Here is a 21168-nt window from a genome sequence, read left to right as displayed (position 1 = left end):
CCTATATATTTCAGTCTAAACTTTCAGAAGTTTCCTTCATGCAAACCTATTCCACAACAACTTTAACTCTGTTAGCCCATCTTAACAATACCAAAAAACGCTGTTAAAACTATGCCTGGCCTCTCTACAGCAGTAGCAGTAAACACATAAAGTAAATCTGGAGATAAAAGTAGAATGAAGGGAAAAGCTATTTATTTTTTTAGGAGTCTTGTAGCAGCTACTGTTGTCAACAGGAGCTGTATACATGCATCCAAGTGGATAAATTAATGGATAATGAAGCTCAGGGCTTGAGACAGACATCTATCCATTCATGTGGGGCTTTTATTAAAAAGTAAAGGCAAAACCTGGCTATGTTTCTAATCCTTATGATTATTAAACCAAAAAAGAGTGCACTTTGTCTTCCTGGGTGCAAACAGCAGCCCTATCACTCACAGTGATAGTGTGCTAGTTGATAAATTATTAAGAAAGAAGGAAATGTGATGTGTAAATGCAAGCATTTTAACTCATTCAAGATAAATGAGATGTTGACCTCTCGTTGAGACTCTAATTTGGAAGGGCCAGCTGGTTGCTCTCCACATATGCCTTCCACCTTTCTGCCATAGGTGGCTCTACTAGGCAGCAAAGCCCCAGGACTGATTTTTGACCCCCTGCAGCAGATGAAGCACCCCCAGGACACAACCTCCTGGAAGGATTTCCCAGTGTTGGCTTGTAGAAATTAAGAAAAGAAGATGCATTTCTGTAGCTATGCCTGCCCTGCCACACTCCCTGCTGCTGAATCCACCTGCAGGTCTGTGCTCAGCTGCTACCCCAAGGAGCCCAGATCCGTCAGCAGGGCCCGTGAGCCGGCACCACTGGCACTGGGAGCCGTGCCACCACGCCTTCCCTCACCCCACAGCGGGACAGCAAGCCAACAGCGTTGACAAACTCCAGTAGTGCAGCTTTATAATGGAGGGGGAATATCCTCTTTCATTGCATCCCAAACTCTTTTGACCAGTGAAGCAGACAGAGGCAACTATAAAATTGTGGCACTCAATTTTCAAATGAAATGCTGGATTAGACACTTTTAAAGCACTTACACAGCCTTACAGCGCTCCAGATTGAGAAGAATTATTCTGCGTTACTCGCAACTTTTGACATTGAAGAAAGCACTTTACTGATAGAACAATTACTTTATTTTCCAGGGTTTCTTTCCTTTTCATTTTATCAGAGATTTATCAAGTTTTATGCTTAAAACAACAGCAACGCTAACTTGAAATTCCCGCAGCACATCCTGTGTCATTTGAGCCCCTGTAAACTGGTCATTACGGGAGACTGACAGTTTGCCCGGGGAGGCAGGGAACAGTGGCACTGCCAGCCAGGCTGCAGACTTCTACATCAGAAGACAAAGAGAATTTGTGAATGTTTAAAATCTCATTAATTTTAACCAAAGTTGTTAATGATTGATTAAACACTCTTTAAAGAATCTGTTTAAAAATCAATTTGACAGTAATATCCACTGCTTAGAGTAAAGCTGCTTGAAAAGTAGCAAATGGAAATCAAAATTATAGCTAACAGTTCCTTGTTTAATAATGCAGATTAAGACAGAAAATGTACTTTGATAAGCTTTCTTTATTATTAAATATGGCCAGCATGTTTTATAAATATGATTGCAATTTGCAAGTCATGGTTTTATGCATTTTAGTTGACTTTTAATTTCTGTCCTTGTGTCATATGAGAAATCTCAAGTAAAAAACAATCATTCTCCATTAATGTAGAAATATGTCATAAAGCTTTTCTGAAGAATTAAAAAACCAAGACTCTGGAGCTAACTAACTGCATCCACAGCTGTGTGAGATACAGTATTGCTTTCTGGCTAATATACAACCATGCCAAATTTTACAAGTGTGTGACTAGCTGCATGTGTTTTATATTACTCCTCCTAATCAACGGGAATGAGCTCTCACTTAGGAAAAGTTCAAATTATTTAATTCAAAGTTCCTTGTTTATCATTTGAATCATGAGCACAACCAGTGATTTAAATCACTTCAGCTGTAAAGAGCCTTTGCTGACTGGCAGACAGCACCATACAGGCTGTGGGATATTGGTGGCTGATGGAGCCGCAGCATGGCAAGCCCTGGCTGGGTGGCCAGTCGGTATCTGGGAGAGCCCCTGCCCCAGACCCCAGATCTCAGCCACGCGTGGGGCCACGTGGAGCCAGCTCTGCCTACAAACAAGGCACTGATGATGTGAACACTTCTGTACCGGAGAAATCTTTTTTTGGTAGTAAATACAACACTGTGGCTCATGTGGGTGCCTGCAGGATCAGCACACAAATTCTTTCAAATGTGCAAAGTGTCGGGTGGACGCGCTGACTGAGCAGTAAATAGAACAAAGCAGCTCCTTTACTTGTTGTCTGAACTGGAACATCAAACATATATGTGACAGGAGCTCTGGTACTCCACCAGAGGCAAAACCACTATTCGTACACTTTGCTAAAACTTTCATTAACAGAATGAAATTTCCTATTTGAAATATTCATGCCAATGAAAGTTCAGGCAAGTAGCGATGCCTAAAAATTATCTGTGAAAACACTGTTTCATCTACCCATAACACTAGTCACTTGTTCATAGACACACATATCAAACTTTTAAAAAACAATCAACCCCTCTTCCCAAAATGACCAAAATCCAAGTAAAGGCAGACCTCTGATGAAGGATGTAACTGCTGTGGGGAGAAGTTACAGTTCATGGTGTCGTGCATGGTAATTAGCACATCAGTTGCAGTTTATATACAAAATTAATCTTTGCTCAAAGCAAGAGAGAGTCCACTATCCCCCAGTCTGTTACCTCTGCATGTTGAACGGTCACGACATTTTGGATCAAATCTTTTTAGGAAAACCAGTGGATTAGCCACACAAATTACCTTCTTAGTGATGACCGAGGATGAAGCTGGAGGACCCCTCCTCGTCTCACCACACACACTCCAGTCAAGACAAGTGCAGTCCCCTTACACTCACCACAAACAAGGTCCATTCAGCTGTCTCAGCCCAATTCCCTGAGATACTGTAACCTCAACGTCCATCACCGCCTAGTTCATGGCTAGGGTCAGGGGCCAGGATGGCAGGCTGGGGCCAGTCAGCACAGGCAATACACAGAGCTGGAGAGAGGCAAACGCTAAACCTGTACATTTTACACATGTGCTAGCAGCAAGCTGGCATTACGAAAGCAGGCAGCTTGCTCCCTTCTCAAATTGGCATATGTTAATTAATCCAGGTCATTCAGATCTCATCAGCTGCGACAGGCAGGTTTTGGTGCTGGCTGCCAGTGTGTACAACCAGCAGAAGTCAAGAGCCTGTTTCAACTTGCAAGGGTGCAAAACTCATAGCGTCAAGCAAGCAGGTGGGTAATGGCTCCATTTTACACCTGAGGAAACAGCCATTGAGAGTGAGATGGCATCCCAGGATAACAGAGCCAGTAGCAAGCCTGGAAATAAAATTAAATCGCCTCATTTCCTCTCTCTAGCTTTGCTATCGCTATCATTGCAGGGCAGTTTTATAACAGATCTTCTACCCAGGGAAGTTTTTGACTACGGGAATTTAAAAGGCTAAATCAATAGCTGAATATTCACCACTCAACAAAAGAGACTGTTGTAAAAATTAACAGTCTTTACAGACCAGAGAGAAGCTATTGGTGGGTTTAACAACTGCTCCACACGATGTGGAGGAGGGTGGGACAGGGTGCCAGCCCTGCAAACCACCCGCCTGCAGCCAAGCACTGGTGGCCAGATGAGGGTCTGCCCAGAGCTGGGCAGCTCCTGTTTGTCCTGCAATGCAAAGAGTCCTCCTCATGCAGGTATTTCCACAGCAAAAGTTACTCGGAAGGATGGAGAAGCAACACTGAGCAATTCAGGGCAGGAAGGGTGAGTGCAGTGAGAAGAAGGAAGCCTTACTATCTGTTGTACACGAGGGATGGGAAAACTGGCCCAGAGCGATAGGCTGGGCTAGCAGGGAACAACTGCACTCTGGATTTGCTTTTCCTTTTTCCCCCCTCTGTGAAAAACAAATATGCAGGTACCCCTTAAACTGCATTTGTCAGTACTCTGCTAGCCAAGCCCTGCACTCCGGGGTGGCATTCCTGTTCCCTGCCAGTACATAGAAGGGTACAGGGAACAACTTCTGAAAAACCCAGACTAGTAGGACAGAAGTTACACTGTCCCTAAAAAAAAGAGAAAACAAGAAAGAGAAAAAAAATATAAATTTACTCGAAGTCCTTCTTTTCAGCTTTTCTGCTGCTGAAATTCCTGTCTTGCAGGCAGACCAATCTCCTTGCAATGAGGTTGAAAAGAACTGCTGAATCTGGCAGCAGCACTAATCAAGGGCAAGGTCATGCATCTCGTTCATATAACCACAGTCATGATTCTCTGGTGCCCACTTTATACTAGATTTGATATCAACTCACCTGCATGAAATTCAGGAAAAAAAAATCCATCTTTTTAGCTCCTTTCTTTTACAGGAATTATTATTTCAACAGATAGAATGTAATTAGCAAAAGTGCTTCCTGCATTGTAGGAAACATAATAGTTCCAGTTACTTAGAAAAAAAATAAGAAAAAACCCTAGCTAGCTAAAGAGGAATTCTCTGTTAAAAGCACAGACATTAATTAAACTCTTTTTTGATTTGCAGCTGAGTATGTCCAAAAGAATAAATCTTGAGGATAAAACCTCTCAGTATGAAAATCACTGTAACATCTTCGAGGTCTCACAATACTATTATGCCTTTATGAAGTCAATATATAAATTAAAAGGCTTAACCTGGGCAGTGAAAAAGCTCACACTGTATTTTTGGGTTATCTCCAGACAGCTATTAACCTTTCAAGACACTGCAAATAAACACTCATACACAAGTGACAGGAACTGAAAGGACCCTGAACTAATCCTCCACAGGTAAGGGTATTTATTAGAAAATAAAACAAGTTGAGGCATGCACGTGTGAAACTGGTTGTGTTGTTATTTCAGATATTTTTCCTGAGAAGACATTGAAAGAGGATCCATAAATCTGCACCCCTGGTAATGTTTACATGGCCCCCCATTTGCATAGGGATAAATTCAAACCCTATTAAACTCAAAAAAATACTTGTACTCTGTTTACCCCCAGCACCTCTCCTACCCTTGTTGACAAATGAGGCTGCATCAGCACATATGCAGACCCCCAAAGCCTTCCTATTTCTCTGGATCAGTTAAAAATTACATCCTCTGGGTTCACCAGCTTGAGTAGAGTTAATGCTTTTAGCACAGCCTCCTCTGTGGCACAATGCTTGCATTGTAATATTTCAGCAAGAGATTGCCATTGTAAATTGAAAGTGTAAATCTTGGAGTAGAGAGCACAAGTCCGTAGGAGAAGGAGAGAAGCCTCCCTCTGCGCCCTGCCCAGTGCCAGCAGTCCCCACCCAGACACAAACCCACAAAACATCGGGTTTGTTACAACTCCGTGGGCTCTGGCTCACAGACCTGTGTGCATGCACCAAAATTTACCCCATGCACCTGGTGTTAGGAAGGATGAAGCACCAGCATGCACTAGCCTTGCATTTTACATGTGGGGGACTCTGGAAAGCTCTTGGCAGGAGCCTCTGCAGCAGCACAGAGAGGCTTGAGCAGGAGGGACCCCACAAGAGCTCATTAGGGTGGGGGGGTGCAGGACTGAGTCAGCCCAGGGATACCCCACATGCAAGAAACACTCAGCTCACCCCCACAGGGCAGACATCGGTCTGTGCTGCTGTCAGAGCAGCCCAACCAATGAAACCACATGAACCAAATGAAACCACAGCTCTGCAGCTCTGTGCCACCATGAATTTTCTCATGCACAAGTAAAATACCATGGGAGGTTGGTTGGTTTGTTTTAGAAAGGAGAATTGCGTAAAGCTCCTTGAGTACCATCCAAATAAAAGAGGTAGTGTTCCTCAGAGCCCTCACCTGCCCCGCAAATGCTGCCCAGGAGTCCCCAGCACTGCCCAGGAGCCCCCACCACTGATGACGATGAGGTGCCAGCCTCAGCCACTCCTGGGCCTCCTCCCCTCCCATCAGACACCATACACATCTACAGTTAGCATCAGTGAGAAATGATCAAAGAAGAGAAAATAATTTAGACACAATTTTGGAGGAAGAGTAATGTATTCTGCATGTGTAAACCATCAGGAAAATCTTTTAGCATCCTAGTGGAGCCTTTATTATTTTATTAATCCTTTGCACTATGTCTGCTGTGTGACAGAAGACTGCAGATACTTTGAAGCTGTGTGTGCTATTTGGTGTTTATTCAAACTATTAAGAGATTAAATGTCAGAAGATATATGCTCAAAATACATTGTACCTACAAATAGAAGATTGAAGTGGAAGACCATGTCTGTGTTTGTGCATGTAAAACCCACTGACACCACCAGGGCAGCATCTTTAGGTTTAGGACTTTCTCCTCCCGTGCTGTAAGAATCTGCATGACAGATGAGGTTACCTTCGCACAAAGAAATCTGAAAAGTTGATTTTAATCAGTAGCATAATCAAGGCCTCACTATTGCAAAATAATATGATTAAACATTCCATTATTTCAAACACCACAGAAGTAAGCAGATCCTTGGAGGGGAGTACTTTTGTGCACTAATCCATGCATGTAATTATCGATATGCTTTCCCATGCCCTATTCAAATGCTCTCCCCTGAGGCTTTTCTTCCACTTACACTAGGGGGGAAAAAAAAAAGCCAATCACTTCAGTTTAAAGAACACATTGTATAACTCTTTTTGATCTACTGCCTAATGGATAAAATAAGTTCTACCAACTGTAACGTCAGAAGCAAATGATAGGGCTTTGCTTGTTGCGGTGGCCACCACCACGTGCAGGCAGCAGAGGCAGGGCACGGTGCGCACCCTGTGCCGGTACACGCTGTGACTGGAGACGCTGCCAGAGCACCTGGGCTAATAAAACACTCAGGTCCCAGTGCTTTATTAGACTGCAAGAAAAAGGGTGCCAACAGTTGGTTTAACACGAGGATGCATGCTTTTAATGAAACTTAAGCATGTAAAAATTAAAAGCAATTAAAGAATAAGCATTTTACTCTGTAAGAGATTAGAAAGATGCAAACCAATGCCCGCGCTGGGTTTCCAGTACATGTATCAACTTGCTCGTGCTGAGAACAGCACCAGGTTGGCAACAGCATTGCCATGTTTAAATAGATTTGTTGCTACCAGCCTCCTTCTAAAGCAAACCATCTAGGAGACAAAACTCACCAAATGTAGCCAAGAGCACCCAAGATGGTGTACTAAAAACAGCAAAGAGAGGTTCCAGCGCAAGCATGTCCCCTGTGCTCACAGACAGGAACCCCACAGCTGCAGTCGGGAAAGGGCAAGGTGCTGGGCACAAATGAGCACGGCTAAAGCCAGCATCATTCCCCACTCAATGCAGTTTAAATTAGACTATCTGGAAAAAAGCAGATTTCCATTTTCTGGCAATTTTAATAGACAAATAGAATCAACAACCAGAGTATTTTGGTTGCTGCTAGCACACAAGCAGCACCTCTCTAAGGAACTGGGGGACACGGTTCTTCAAACTAATGTATTTACTAGCAGCCAGTAAGATCACGGAATGACACATTTCTTCTGCTTCAAGTTAAAAATACAGAGGAAATTTCAAACATTTAGAAGCTAACGTTATTCACTTTAATCTTTAAAAATATAACACCATCTGTTGCCATCAGATTTACAGTACAGATCTCAGATATGTACATTTACTTGTTGGTATAAAAAGCTGTCAGCAACCCCAGCGCAGAAGTGAAGATCCTCTGGTAATCTCCTGAGCTTCAGAGAGAAAAACTACTAAATCTGAAAAACTTAACCAACAGGTTATTCATGAGAAACACAGTATCTACAAAACAAAAAAACCCCACTACTCCCCGTGCCACAAAAAAACCCCATACCAGTAAGAACACAAAACCAAACCCCTACAACTTGCTGACACTGCAAACTGCACATATTTACGGGTAATACTGGGAGAAACTTATCCCAGAAATTCCTGAACCTCAACAGCCACCTACTTCTGATCCCCGCAGTCCTGCTCCCTTGGCACTTCTGATTTCCCCATGCCAATGCCTCCAACTTTGTGGGTTATGCAAGGTACAGGTTATACAAGGTGTAGGCTATGGGAGGATTTAATTTCAAGTATCAGCATTTTTCATATGATGCAGGTTCCATAACTACAGGCTATAATGCAAATATGCGAAAAAAATTACATTTTCCTGTCAGTGGAGTCTCAAAAATTAGTGTGGGCTGGCTGAAAATTTTAGAATAAACAAAACATAGCATACATTCTTATTATAAACTTATTTTGCAAGATGAGTCCGGGTAATATGTAAAACCAAATAAAAAGTTCAAGTTATTTTCTGGATATGCATTAGCCATTACAAATCTAACCCAAGTTTTAAGGGGGTAACAGTCCTGAGGTGCCAGGCTAGGAAACCTGCCAGGGGCTAGATTTGCAGAAGCGGTCAAAAGTCAGACCCCTTATAGTGTCAGATCATTAGTAACTTTAAAATAAAAAGGCCTTGACCTTTTTTCAAAAAATTATTCACTTTGCTGAAAAGCCATCTTCTCACTTTTCTGAAGTCAAACAAGGAACCTTGGAAAACTAAAATCTTACCTCTATGATGCTAATGATCACATTTCTCATGTTTCTGAAATTTATCTTTTTGTGCCTTGGAAGTTAGTACAACAGGAGAGGATTTAATAATATTTTTTTTCCCCCTGTGACATACTCTGTCCTGCCGGTATTTCTTGAGTGAAAGACTGTAAGTAAATCTGGCTTTGCCTTATGAAATTAAGGTCTACTAGACATAAAAATCCAATTAGTACTACAAAAAATAAGGCATAACACTTCCTCAGTCTCATTTGCACCAATATAGACTTTTTTTTCTTTTTGTCAAGTGTGAAGGACACAGCTGAATGACGGGATTTTTTTCCATCTCATTTATATATTGATTGTAATAAGGCCAGACAGGTAGGCCTATACAAGTGCTGATTCTGACAGCAGCCAAAGTTGCCAGGACCATGAATATTGTCACTTATAGATTGATAAATGGACTACATGGACTAATTGTATTTCAGCATCTCTGGACAGATGGCAAATCTTACAGCCATATGGTGATTATTTCCACTGCGCTGAAAGTATATTAACACTTACCAAAATGTTTAAAGTGATGAGATGATCTAAAATAATTTTTTCTGTGAACTAGGATAAAAATGATGGGCTTAGATGGACCGGCACACTGGGGCTGGGCTCTCTCCCAGGACTCCCATGTGGTGCAGGCTCGAAGGCCTGCGGGTATCGCACAGTTATTGATGAAACCGACTGTGTACTGGGTGCTCAGCTGGAGTACAGTGCCATTGTGATAGTCAGGTGATAACATGCCTCATTTTAGCTATTCTGCGTTGCCCTTATTTAGTTGCCACTGTTTGCTGCCTGATATGCCGGCTGCCCTGTGAGTTGGCAGCACTGATACACTTTCTTTTCCTGGTATTTTTTTCTAAATCCTTCTCTGCTCTCTGGTTGAAAACACATTGACGTTATCATCCTATTTTTAAAGGTAGCCACATACCCAGCCCTGGCCCATGAAACTGTGGTGGAGGGCTACCCAAACCATGGACAGTAGGGTCTCTAGAATAGGACTATACATGCACTATAGGCATTTAGCTGTTCCCATGTCTGCTCCCAAAAGAAAAATCAAGTGGGAGAGGACAGAACTATGCCCCAGAAATCCTGTGAAACAAAACAAACTGGCTGGATGGTGACCAGAGGCTCATCCTGCTCACTGCCGACTGGATAAGCCATTGCTAAGTTCTGCAGTGCTACTTCAGCACGAAGCCGGTAGCTCATCGTATTTACCAAATGCAAACAAAGCACTCGATGGATAACGCGTCAGGCTGATATGCATCCCAGATGACACAACCTGCTTATTTCTGTGTCCCTTACTAATACTTTTGCTGTGGGGCTTTGAACCTTTCATGAGATTTATGCAGCAGTGAATTCACCCTTGAAAACCACAGGAGAGTACAAGCAGGAGACCTGATCCTCTTCTGCTCTAAGTTACTGCTTGTTTATACCAAACAAATGTGAGCAAAATCAGCCCGCAAATTCTAGACAGATTTATGCTAGAATAATAACCCATATTACACAATTTAATTTATTTTACATAATTTGATTTTTGCTTCATTTTAAAAAAAATTCTTAACAGTTATTTCTGTTAAAATAAGAATAAAAATCGTATCTTGTGTTCTGCAATACTTTGTTTTGAGTGCACTCTCATGGTAGGAGATTCCTTGCAAGTGGAAGCAGATACCTCCTTTGCTGGGGGAGAAAAAAGGTTATGCACCAGTTTCCCCTATTTGCCATAAGTAAATTATAGCAAGTCAAGAGCTAGAAACTGCACTCTTCATAGTCCCTGTGATCTAAAATTAGTCGCTGGTGTTAGTATGCAGAATGGATCAAGTACTCACTCAGCCACTGAGGATAAGGTGCCAACTGGTGAGAAATTCTTACTATGCTTTTTGCACATTCACACTTTAGCACCCTAAGAATTAAATCTATTTGACTTGTAAGGCCTCTATTACAGATCTCTCTAAACACGGTTTTCTTCTAAGAAGCTTTACTACCCCTGAAAGGCAGCAAAAGAGCACTTCGGTTTTCCATTTTTCCCTGGACAACCCAGACCAGCCCTGTGTTTTTCCACATGCCTCTCCAGCCAGCACTGACCCAGGCTCAGAGCTGCTGCCACCCCAGGCACCAGCTGGGCTGTCCTCCCCGCAGGGAGCCATGGCAGGGGAAGGAGGATGCCAAAAGGAGACAGGAAAAGAAAAAGAGGAAAAGTAACTTAGATCCAAGGTGCAAAGTTGGGACCTCGCTGTTTAAGTCATGAAAGTCAGCTGTTCTTTTAAGGAATAACAGGCAGCACTGAACCATCCCAAACCATTCCCAGCGGTCATGTGTCTATTTTCTCTTCTGGCCAATAATTCAGAGGTCATCCTGTAAAGCAGTTGACGAGCATAAATTCTCTCCAGTACAGCCTTATGTCACTTATGCTAATTTAACAGTTATTGGAAAGTGTGTTGAGAATCAGTGCCATGTTACTTTGATATTTCATGGGAGAAGCCTTATAGAGTTGCACGATATTGCTCTACCTCCTGAGGACAAGGATGCCAATTCATAAGGCAGGGAGGAAAGACCAAGCAGGGAATGCAAAGTGGATTAGATATTTTGATTCTGTTCCAAACTCTAAGCTTAAAATATAAAAAAATTTGGCAACTTCTCCCCCATAGAATTTGAAATGCTAATTTCTAACTCAATGGAGAAAAGTTCTTGCAAAGATCTGAACAATACGTATGCAAGATTACTGCTCCAAGACTGAAAAATCAGAACAGACCTTCTCTGTAGAGGGAAAAGCAAGTAACCACAACCACAGGAGAACTGTTTACCCCAAGCTTCACGAGGAGCTCAGTCCAGCTGAAGAAGGAAGCAGCCCCCACATCTCTCTGCAAAACCACAGGCTTTGCAGAGAAGTCTGGGAAGGCAAAGCAGGGCGAGAGAGATTGCTGGGTGCATCAGGCTGCATACGACAGTCCTTGAAAGCTGATGCATCATCCATAGTATGCAATTTTGAAGGTCTCAGAAAACAAATGCTCAGAACTTTCTGCCCAGGGAACAGACACCCACTCCCCTGCTCCAGAGCACAGAGGAAAGTGGAAGAGGCACAGAGGGGAAAGGAAAGTTCCCCTCCCCGTCCATCCTAAATAACTCCCAAACCATCAGCTTCCTTTCTGGAATGTGGGATCTGACCCTTACTCTGTAGCTATTGTGTTTCATTGTAACTGAGATTAGAGACTCAAGCTTTAAATTAATATCCTTGAATTTGGGTGGATATAGTGAAGTGACAAATCCCTGTTCTCAGTCAAGCCAGTCTGTCTTGAAAAGGACCATAAACCAAATTAGACTCCTTTTTATGTATTAGCTTTTTTAGAAGATGCCTTAAATACAAGTTTATAAAGACCACCTCTATAAACAACAGGCAACAGAAATTTAGCTATCTCTTGTAATGGACCACATAAGTGACAAACTGCTGTCAAACACAAAATAATCATGAAAAGAGAGAGCTCTCATTCACCTGTGTGCTGTAAAGTTTTAGGCAACTAAATCTCCTTTATTGTTTAATAAAAGAATAAATTTCTCCCTATCCCAGATGGAGGAGAGAGGATTATTAGGACAATCATGGATTATACATATACATAAATAGGGTCCGAAGATGCTTTTATCTCCTCCTTGTATACCCAAGGGCAACAGTTGCGCCCTTGGGTGTATTTTGTGCTCATGAGGACCTCAGGGCTGCCCTGTCTAGGTAGAAACCTCCTGGCAGGTCAGGGTAGAGTATTTCAGCTTTGGGGCTACCGGGGGTTTGGACTACGTGAAGCTGTAGGAGACGGGGGCTGGAGGAGCAATGCATAGGTACATCCTGGTTAGAGATGGGGTGATGACAAGGCAGAGACAGGGGGACAACCACGCTGTTGCCATCTTTGCATGGGCGTCTGAACTATCTACCAGAACAGAGCTCCTGCCTCGTCTTTAGACATCACCATCTCCGAAATAAACAATAAGGTGTCAGACTCCCCACATTTCCCACGCATCCTCTAAGCAGCCCGGAGCCCCAGCGCAGCCCTGAGTACTGGTTGGGGACATTTTGCATGTCTTGTCTCAGAGAATTTCTCCCGTTTTTTTCATACGTTCTCATTGACAATTTTCAATATCACAAAACAGATCACATGTTCCCACTTAAACAACTGCAGGGAGACATTTTAGATGTGTGCAACAGATTTATAGTGGGAAGCTGGAATACAAAAGCCTGATAAAACTGGGGAATGAAACAAAGGCAACAACGAAGTGTTGCTGTTAGATTACAGAGCAACTCACCAAAAGCGAAGAACTTGAGTCAGTCACTGCAACACAATTAATATGAAGGAGAGACAGGGTGCATCTTGAAGGACGACGTTTTCAAAAAGAAAAGCCTTGCTGAATACTCCCCGCTCTGGCTACACTACCTGTCCTTCTCCCAGAGATGAAACAATAAGTAATGAATACTGAAAATAAGATGCTCACACCTCCACATAATAAAATTAACATTTCTCTCCGAGCCATACAACACTTGTTATTTTTTTTCCCAAAAAAATACAGTGTTCCTTATCTGAGGAGAATCTACTGCAAAGTGTTAAGCAGAGACAAACAAGTATTTTCTACAGTAAGTACTCATACACATAATTTCACAGTCAACAAGGAAGGATCCTCAGTACAACTAGAAGCAGCTTTAGAAAAAATATTGTACAGGCTGGCTGCATATTTTCAAGCCTTTGCTGTCTTGCTGCATTGATGTACTAAACATCACCTGGTAAGAATGCAGTTACAGGACTTCTATTATTCTAATGCAAATGCTAATAGGGAACAACACCTAGCAGCTCCAGAGGGCTCTCTCAGGCCCCTTGATAGGTAGGCAGAAAAGTACAACTTCTACAGAAAATTTCTTTTTGAATTGCAGCAGGGTTCAAGTTTCTAAATCCTGTAGGCTGCAGTGAACCTTCCAGACGGAAAGAAAACAGTTTGTCACTTCAGAAATTCTTACAAGCTTGCATTTTGATAAGCTACGTCCAATAAATAAAATCAGACTAGTGTGTGTGGGAGGCAGGAAAGGAGGATGCGTTGCCACTGAAGTGAACAAGCTTTGCACAGTAACCAGCAGTCACTTCTGCTCACACCTCCATTGCCAGGCCCTCTTTCCCCTGTGTCAAATCTGTTCACTCTTCTCCATGATAAAGCCACAGTTGTTTTGCAGCTAAAGCTTCCAGTCTTGCCAGCCTTCAACATGAAGCCCACAAATCCTAAAACACCTACACAGCAGAGCCTCCTGCTCCCCTATGAGTCATTAAGCAGGCTGTCCCACTTGGTGATGTCATTCAGCAATACCCATTTTTTTTAAACAAATCCTAAAATGCCTCAAGCATCAATTATTTAAAATATCTTCATTTTAATCCTGACCCCAGTGGCAAAATTACCATTACAAAGCACTTCCAAGTGATGCAAGAGGGTCCAATAGCCTCTAATAGTTGCTACGTCAATGAGGAGTAAGCAGCCAGCTACTCATGTCACACATGAGCTAAGCACAGAGCATCAAAGCCAGCAGCAGCGGGCAGACTTCTCTCTTACAAACAGACAGAGAGCATCTAGGATGTGTCATCAAAAATATAATCAAAGATCAACTGCATCATCCAATCTCATCTTGTACACTTTGCATGAGTACATATTACACAACCCCTACTCACACCGTCTCTAACCTCAGCTGGGTGATGTGTGCCTGTGGCACAGTAGTAACCTTCCCTGATACTAATGGTCTATTCCCTGTCTAATTGCTCTTGCCATTAAAAGTGCTTCTTTAATGCTCAAGCTTAAACACTTCCTGTCTTCATTTGAAGCCAGTGCCCTTGTCACATTCTGAGATTTAATAACAGGATTGTCAGCTATTTACAGCGTACAGCTGAATTATCAGAGAAACATACTTGAAATACGTTCCCCTAAGCACATTAACATCCTGAAGAGCCACAACCAAAACACAGCATAAACAAGTCACACGCTGTATTTGCAGTGTACAAAGTGCACAGATGCGATAGACAGCGCTCAAGGTGAAAGCAAGCAGAGATTTGACCACGTAGCAACCTTCGGGACCAAGGACTTTCCCACTCTGCACACACCCTATCACAAAGTCAACAGCTGATTCAAAAAGCTTACGCGTCCTTAAATATATGTTCATGGGTGAGGCTATTTATTGTAGACACTGCTTTAATAGAGCCAAATGAATGAATAAAATGAATACACAGCGCTGCAGAAAATCCAGATGCAAAACAAGGCTGGTGCCTTTGCTTTTGGGTTCTCAGCAAACTCATTGCCTCTCTCTGCCTGTTTCACTCATGCTGGGAATATGCTTGAACAGTTTAAGACGCTTTTGTCAAATGTTGGACTAGTTAAAACTACTTTCAGTTTAAAAGAACTGAACATTAAATAACTCTTTTTAACATTTCAAGTGATGCCTTTGTTATCAGGAGACCTACTCACCATCCTCTTCAAATAGAAAGAAGGCCTTGAGGGACATCCCGACTTTGTGGAAGATATTTTATTTATAAGTTTTTTCTCAAGTGACAATCAAATTAACAGTGGTAATTAATTAGGTTAGTAGCTGAAAGCAACTTGACTACGATCACTCTCTTAACATTAAGGTTTTTTTCTCTTCACTCTTTCTACAGCATTGTCTACATGAGCAAATTTTAGTGAAATTTGTACCAGGGCACTCAAAGTAGCTGTGGTACTGGCAGATTTTTCCTATTGTAATTTGCTGAACTTATCTCTAGCAGACCCTAGAATTGTTTTCTTAACCCACTGTGTCTTTCATGCCAATCATTCTTTCATAATTTCTTTCTGCTACTCTTTTATTAGCTTGTTTTGTAATTTCTCCCAATCCCATGTTTTCCTTGCAGCTTATTCGCACAGGAGATTTTTGCCCAAATTCAGTTACCTGCATCTATCTGCACTGTTACAAACTCCTCACATAATTGTGTGAGAGATGACAAGGTCTCTCACTTGATGGCAGACTTGGATGAAACACTCCAACGTTACGGGTTTGTTCACTCACTTGAATGCAACCACACCAGAATACTAAGCATACCCCAAATCCTTATGGCAATCTAGCTATTTGCTCTTTTTTTTCTTACTTTCCCCCACTCCGCCAAGCTCCTTGCCTCTCTAACCTTATTTAAATTGTGTTAAACATAAGAAAGGAATTACATAAAACAGGTTTTATACACCCTGTTGAGGTCAACGGTGTTTTCCCATCCATTTCAGTAAACTCAACATACTGCTCTAGAACTCACAAGTTCTCTGGACGTGAATTTTTCCACTGGATTTTGTACAGACACCTGTATCTCTACACAGAGATACCAAATTCTCTAAGTCAGAACAGCAGCTGTTTATATCCACTCTGCAAAATGGGAATAGCTACATAAGGAACCAAGGCTGTGAAGAATCAAGCATCCCCAGCCAGATGCTTCAAAAATCATGAGATTAACAGCCTCAGCATCTATCGAATCTCAGTCCCTTTCCTTGAACACCATCACCAGCTGGATGCTGCCTGATATAAGCTGCCCCACTGAGCTATTCCAGGAACTGAAGCTACTGACCTTAAAACCTCAGAAAAGAGTCCCTGAGCTCACAGTACTAACTCATCTGTGTTGGGGCACACTCATCCCAGCCCTGCTTTGAGGGACAGTGGTTTTGCACTGAAAGCCCAGTGCTGTTACCTGCTTGCCACTCCCAGGGTCCCAGGCTGCCCCCTTCCCTCACAGACAGATGGCTCCGCCAAACTTTGGAAGGAGCTGGTGCGAGACTCCCGTGGATTTCAGCGGGAGCTGGATGATGGCCAAGGTGAATTTCCTCTGCAACACGCTATTCCCCGCTACAGAGCTTCTTAGGCAAAGCTTATCACCATGGTATCTAAAGTACGGCTGGTACGGGGAAAGGCCAGCTTGAACGCCACCCAAAATTAATGTCTTCCTATAACACTAGCTTCTTCACATCTTCTGCTTCCTTCACCTTCTTCTTTCCCCATCCTCCCATTTGTCTGCCTTTTACTCCCCCCATAAAGTTGTATGTTGGCCGATGGACATTACTATTGCTAACAGCAGAAAGGAAGAGTGCAAGGCAGACTTTCCTGCTGCTCTTACATGTCACTACGTAATAAAAACATTATATATGACTGCTCTCAGAAATATAGGCTCCTAACTGCACCTTTTCTTGAAAATATTACAGGAGGGGCAGAGTTCTGTTCATGAGTCCAGTCTCCTTAAGATGAGCTTATTTACTGCTTGACCCAGGCTTAGAAACTCACCTTTTCCCACCTTCCTGGAGGAAGGTGTGGGCTCAAAGTCCACCTGGGGGAGGTACAGATGGATCCCAACTGGATGGGACTAATTTGCCACATTAGCCCCTGTGGAAGCAGCACAGAGAAGCCCTCTCGTATCAGCCAAAAGAAATGTGTGCTATGAGTTAGTTCATCATTAACCTGTATAGCGCACACTTCTTCATGGTTGTACAGCTTTCTGCAGTAATTTCTAACACTCAGAGACCTGATTTTCATTTTGATATGATTTATAAAACAGATCTAAAATTCAATTTTATTGCTACAGGTATTTAAATTAGTGGAGTTTTAATCCAACAGATAACATAAATAACAGCTTCAGCAGCAGTGATTTACATGCCTAATCCAAACTGGATACTTGTCACACACCTCACAATAAGAAATATTTTGTAATGGATAGATAAGGACACACAAAGATACTAAAGAAATTAAAATAGTAAAAGAATGTAAGCACAGATGAAGCAGCTATCCAATACCTCTTTAAATCATCTAATAAATAAACCCGAATCATCTTTATGACTGGAAAGTTAGCTTAGACTGCTTAAATTGAGGTCAAATTGAATCAGACCACAGCTATTAGATGAGTAGGTACAGCTCACTAATAACAGAGCCATAGACAAGCAAGCCACTTTCTTGGTTGTGTTAGCCCTTGGCTCACAACACCAAGAGACAAATCAGGTGGTATTTTCAGAGAAAGATTTCTACAGCTAGAAATGCATGACATTGTGGTTTTTGAATAGCTTAAATTTAAGCTCTGAGACTACTGAGGTAACACCAGTTATCAGACATGCTGGGTAGAAGAAAATAGTGATTTAGGAAAAGATTTGTTCCCTTTAAAGTAAATATTTGTCCAGTGAGATTCTTAACAGTGGCTTGACCCAAAGACAATGGTTTTCAGCCAGCAGGAACTTTCACATTGACTTTAAAGGGCACTGAAGCAGATACTTTTTTTTTCCCTGGACACTTTTTTTTACAACATTGTTTTCACATCCCCTAAATTACAGGCATTAATTTTTTTTAAACATGTAAATTACTTTTGTAAAACTTGACACTACCTTGCTGCCTAGTAAGTTGAACTAAAACAACAGTTTAAATAGCTCAGCTCACAGCTAATAAGCAATTTAAATAGCTTTGCTGAGCTCAAGTAGCTATATCAGGTTTCATAGCACCATCAGTCATTGCCAAATCCATAGGCAGCATTTAAATGAATCATTAGTAATGGTCACCTCCTGGGAAAAAAAAAAAAAGGAAAAAAATATTTTAAGAGCTAGGAGTCAAGTTATTGTCACAATTTCTGTGAGAACATGCCCCATACATGACACCAAAACATGCCCAGGAAGCAAATCCTACTGGAATGCCTGGGACAAAATATATTCTTTCAAGAAAGCCTGAACTCTGTGCTCTGATCACAACATGCTTCACAAAGACAGAGAAGTACAGAGGTGCCCATTTCACAGAAGGAAAAGCTGAAGCACACAGAGGGGAAGGATTTGCCAGCAGAGATGGAACAGGGCAGAACCTGGGGGGGTTGCTCCTGTGTCACATATGCTAAGCCACGGCTGCAGTAACGCTATTTCAAACGTACTTCCAAGTACTTCTGTATTAGAAGGGTGAATGGCAAGTGAGACACTGGCAAAATGTATATCCAAAAAACACCTTGTCTGCACTCTGTACAGAGTGTACGAGTGTGTACAACCCACGCCAAAACCCTGGGAATGAATGATGCTGGGAGCTTGGTATCACGTGCACTGGTGTAAGACTGAAATAACTTACTTGAAATGAAACACATTAAATCAGGATATTGAACTAGACTAGTAAACGTGCCTCATACCCGTACAAGTCTGCATGACCCAACAGCAGTACACGTAGCGCAGACACGAGCACAACCAGAGCACCCAAAAGCCTTCAAGTGCTTCGCAGCTTGAACAGCTCTGGGGCAGAGCAGAACCATGCCAAGCCCAGAGCTACGACTGACTTACAGAAGAGGTGGGGGACACCACTGCAATCTTCCTCTCAATTCTCACCAAGCCACAGCTAAACTTTTCAGCTAAACTGGTCTACCAGTACAGAAATGGTTAAAAATCATGACAACAAAAATATCTGCTTTTAGAGATGCCCAGGTAAAACGATGGAGGCAAGTTTCCCTTGGATGGCTGTTTCTTGACCATCCTGGACTCAGCAGGGCAGTGCTGCTCCAGCCAGGTTTTGATGCTTCTCCAACCCCAAGGACAGTTTCTGTTCTGTTTTCCAATGGAACTTTACACAATTAAGAAGCAGAAGAGCCCCTTGTAATTCTGAATTGAAACACGGGGAGATACTCACTTAGATCTTATTTCTCACTCTGCCCCTGTACTCCTGGGTATCAAATTCAGACACATGCATGGCATTTTAATTCATTATTTATCTATACTGTCTCGAATTATATCAGTTTGACAATAATAAACAAATCTATATTGAGAGTTTGCATAGTTGGAAGTGGCATGAGGCAGCTCAGAAACTGGAGAACGATTCCTTGCCACAGGGGGGTGAGGAGAGGCAAGGAAGAGAAAAGGTGTAAGAGAACATAATAGGATAAAAATAAAGCAAATTAAATGTGTGGGTTTGGAATCCCCCAAGACATTCTGGTCGAGAGGATCTCAAACCTATATATAGGTCAAGCCAAAAGCACAACGCTAACCTCTGTTCCCTGATAGGTAGTTCACGAACTGCTCTAATGCCCGCATTTGGCTTTTGTCCCCTCGTTAAAGTTAGAGGCTAGGAAAAACGCAGGACTGATTTTTGGAAAGATCAAAAGGAATTCTCCGAGAGACCATCACGTGTAATTAGAGACATGTTAAAAAAAAACCCAAAAAACAAACGGGGGGGGGGGGGAAGAGGGGAATTTTTACAGAAATTAGCAAACAACTGGCACAGTTCAGGCAAGTTTATTGTGTGCCTCCTCCCGCAGCCGAGGGCTCTCGCCGAACCAGAGCATGAAACATCTGACAATGAACTCGCGGCTCAGCCCGGCGCGCACATCCCACAGCTGCCCGGCGAGGGGCCGGACCCCCGGCCCCGCACCACCTCCCCCCCCCAGGCCGCCGCACCCCCAGCTCCTCCCCGCTTATTCCAGCGGGGATTTGGCCACCGGTACCGTGCCGGAGGGGGGAAGGGGCTCCTCCGCTGCGTGCCCGCTCCGCCGGTGGCTCTGGCGGGAGCCTCCCCGCCGCCGCTCGGAGCGGGCGGTAAATGATTAATTACGTTATAAAACGCCGGGTTTGGGGAGCGCTCGCCGGGCGGCCGGGCGCACCTGCGGCGGGGCCGGGGCGGGAGGCGGCGCTCACGCGTGGGTCGGGGCGCGGGGCCGGGGCGGCGGAGGCGGCGCCCACGCGGGGCCAGGGCGGGACGTGGCGCCCACGGTGGGGTCGGCGCCCACGCGTGACCGGGGCCCGGCGGACTCACCCCATGTCTCGGCACCTTTCGGCGGCGGCGGCACCCCCGGGCGGCTCCCCGCGCTCGGCGGCCAGCGGCGGCCGCGTCCCCACTTCGCACATGCGGCCGCCCCGGCACCGGACCCGGCCCCGGCTGGCTGCGGCTACCCGGCTGCGCGGCGGCGGCGAGGCGTCCTGCTCCTCCTCCCGCCGCCTCCCTCCCCCCTTACATAACCTCCCTCCCGGGCGGCGGCGGCACCGAGCAGCCTCCCGCGGCACCCGCCGCCCTGCGAGGCGGCAGCGCGGGGGCGGTGGGGCGGGGCGGGGCGGGGCGGCGGGACGCGCCCCCGGGGCCCCTCCGCTGCACGCCCCGGGACCGGACAGGCGGCGGCGAGAGTCGCCCTGCGACGGTTTGTGCGACGGTTGGGGAGCGAGAAGCCCCGGCGGGAGCCTTCAGCATCTCGTCCGCCCGGTGCCCGCGCTGGCGGGGGGGGGGGGGGGGGGGGCGGGCGCGACCGGCTGGAGGGGGATGGGGCGGCGAGAAAACTTCGGGTGAAGTTGTGCGGGTGCCCCCCGAGCGGCCCCGCCCGGTGCCGTGAAGCCACGACGGCGGGGGTGTGGGGGGACAGCCCAGACCGGCGGTCCTGGACATGCTCCTCCCGGGACCGGCTGCGCCCAGAGCGGCGGGACCCCCGCCGACAGCCCCGGCTCCTACAGCTGCGTCCCGAGAGCGGGTCCCAGGGGTGCCC

General features: G+C 44.4%; 1 protein-coding gene across 1 annotated transcript in view; it reads right to left on the bottom strand.

The window, feature by feature from the left end:
• Positions 1-20666, bottom strand: part of HOMER2 (homer scaffold protein 2) — a 57426-nt gene extending 36760 nt beyond the window's left edge. Inside the window, exon 1 of the mRNA XM_074837646.1 lies at positions 20451-20666. Coding sequence (XP_074693747.1) covers positions 20451-20542 — 92 coding nt within the window. The 5' untranslated portion in view covers positions 20543-20666. The remainder of the gene's footprint in view (positions 1-20450) is intronic.
• Positions 20667-21168: the final 502 nt, after the last annotated feature.

The sequence above is a fragment of the Strix aluco genome, chromosome 12 (assembly GCF_031877795.1).
Source record: "Strix aluco isolate bStrAlu1 chromosome 12, bStrAlu1.hap1, whole genome shotgun sequence".
Lineage (NCBI taxonomy): Eukaryota > Metazoa > Chordata > Aves > Strigiformes > Strigidae > Strix > Strix aluco.
This window is presented reverse-complemented; position numbering and strand designations above follow the sequence as displayed.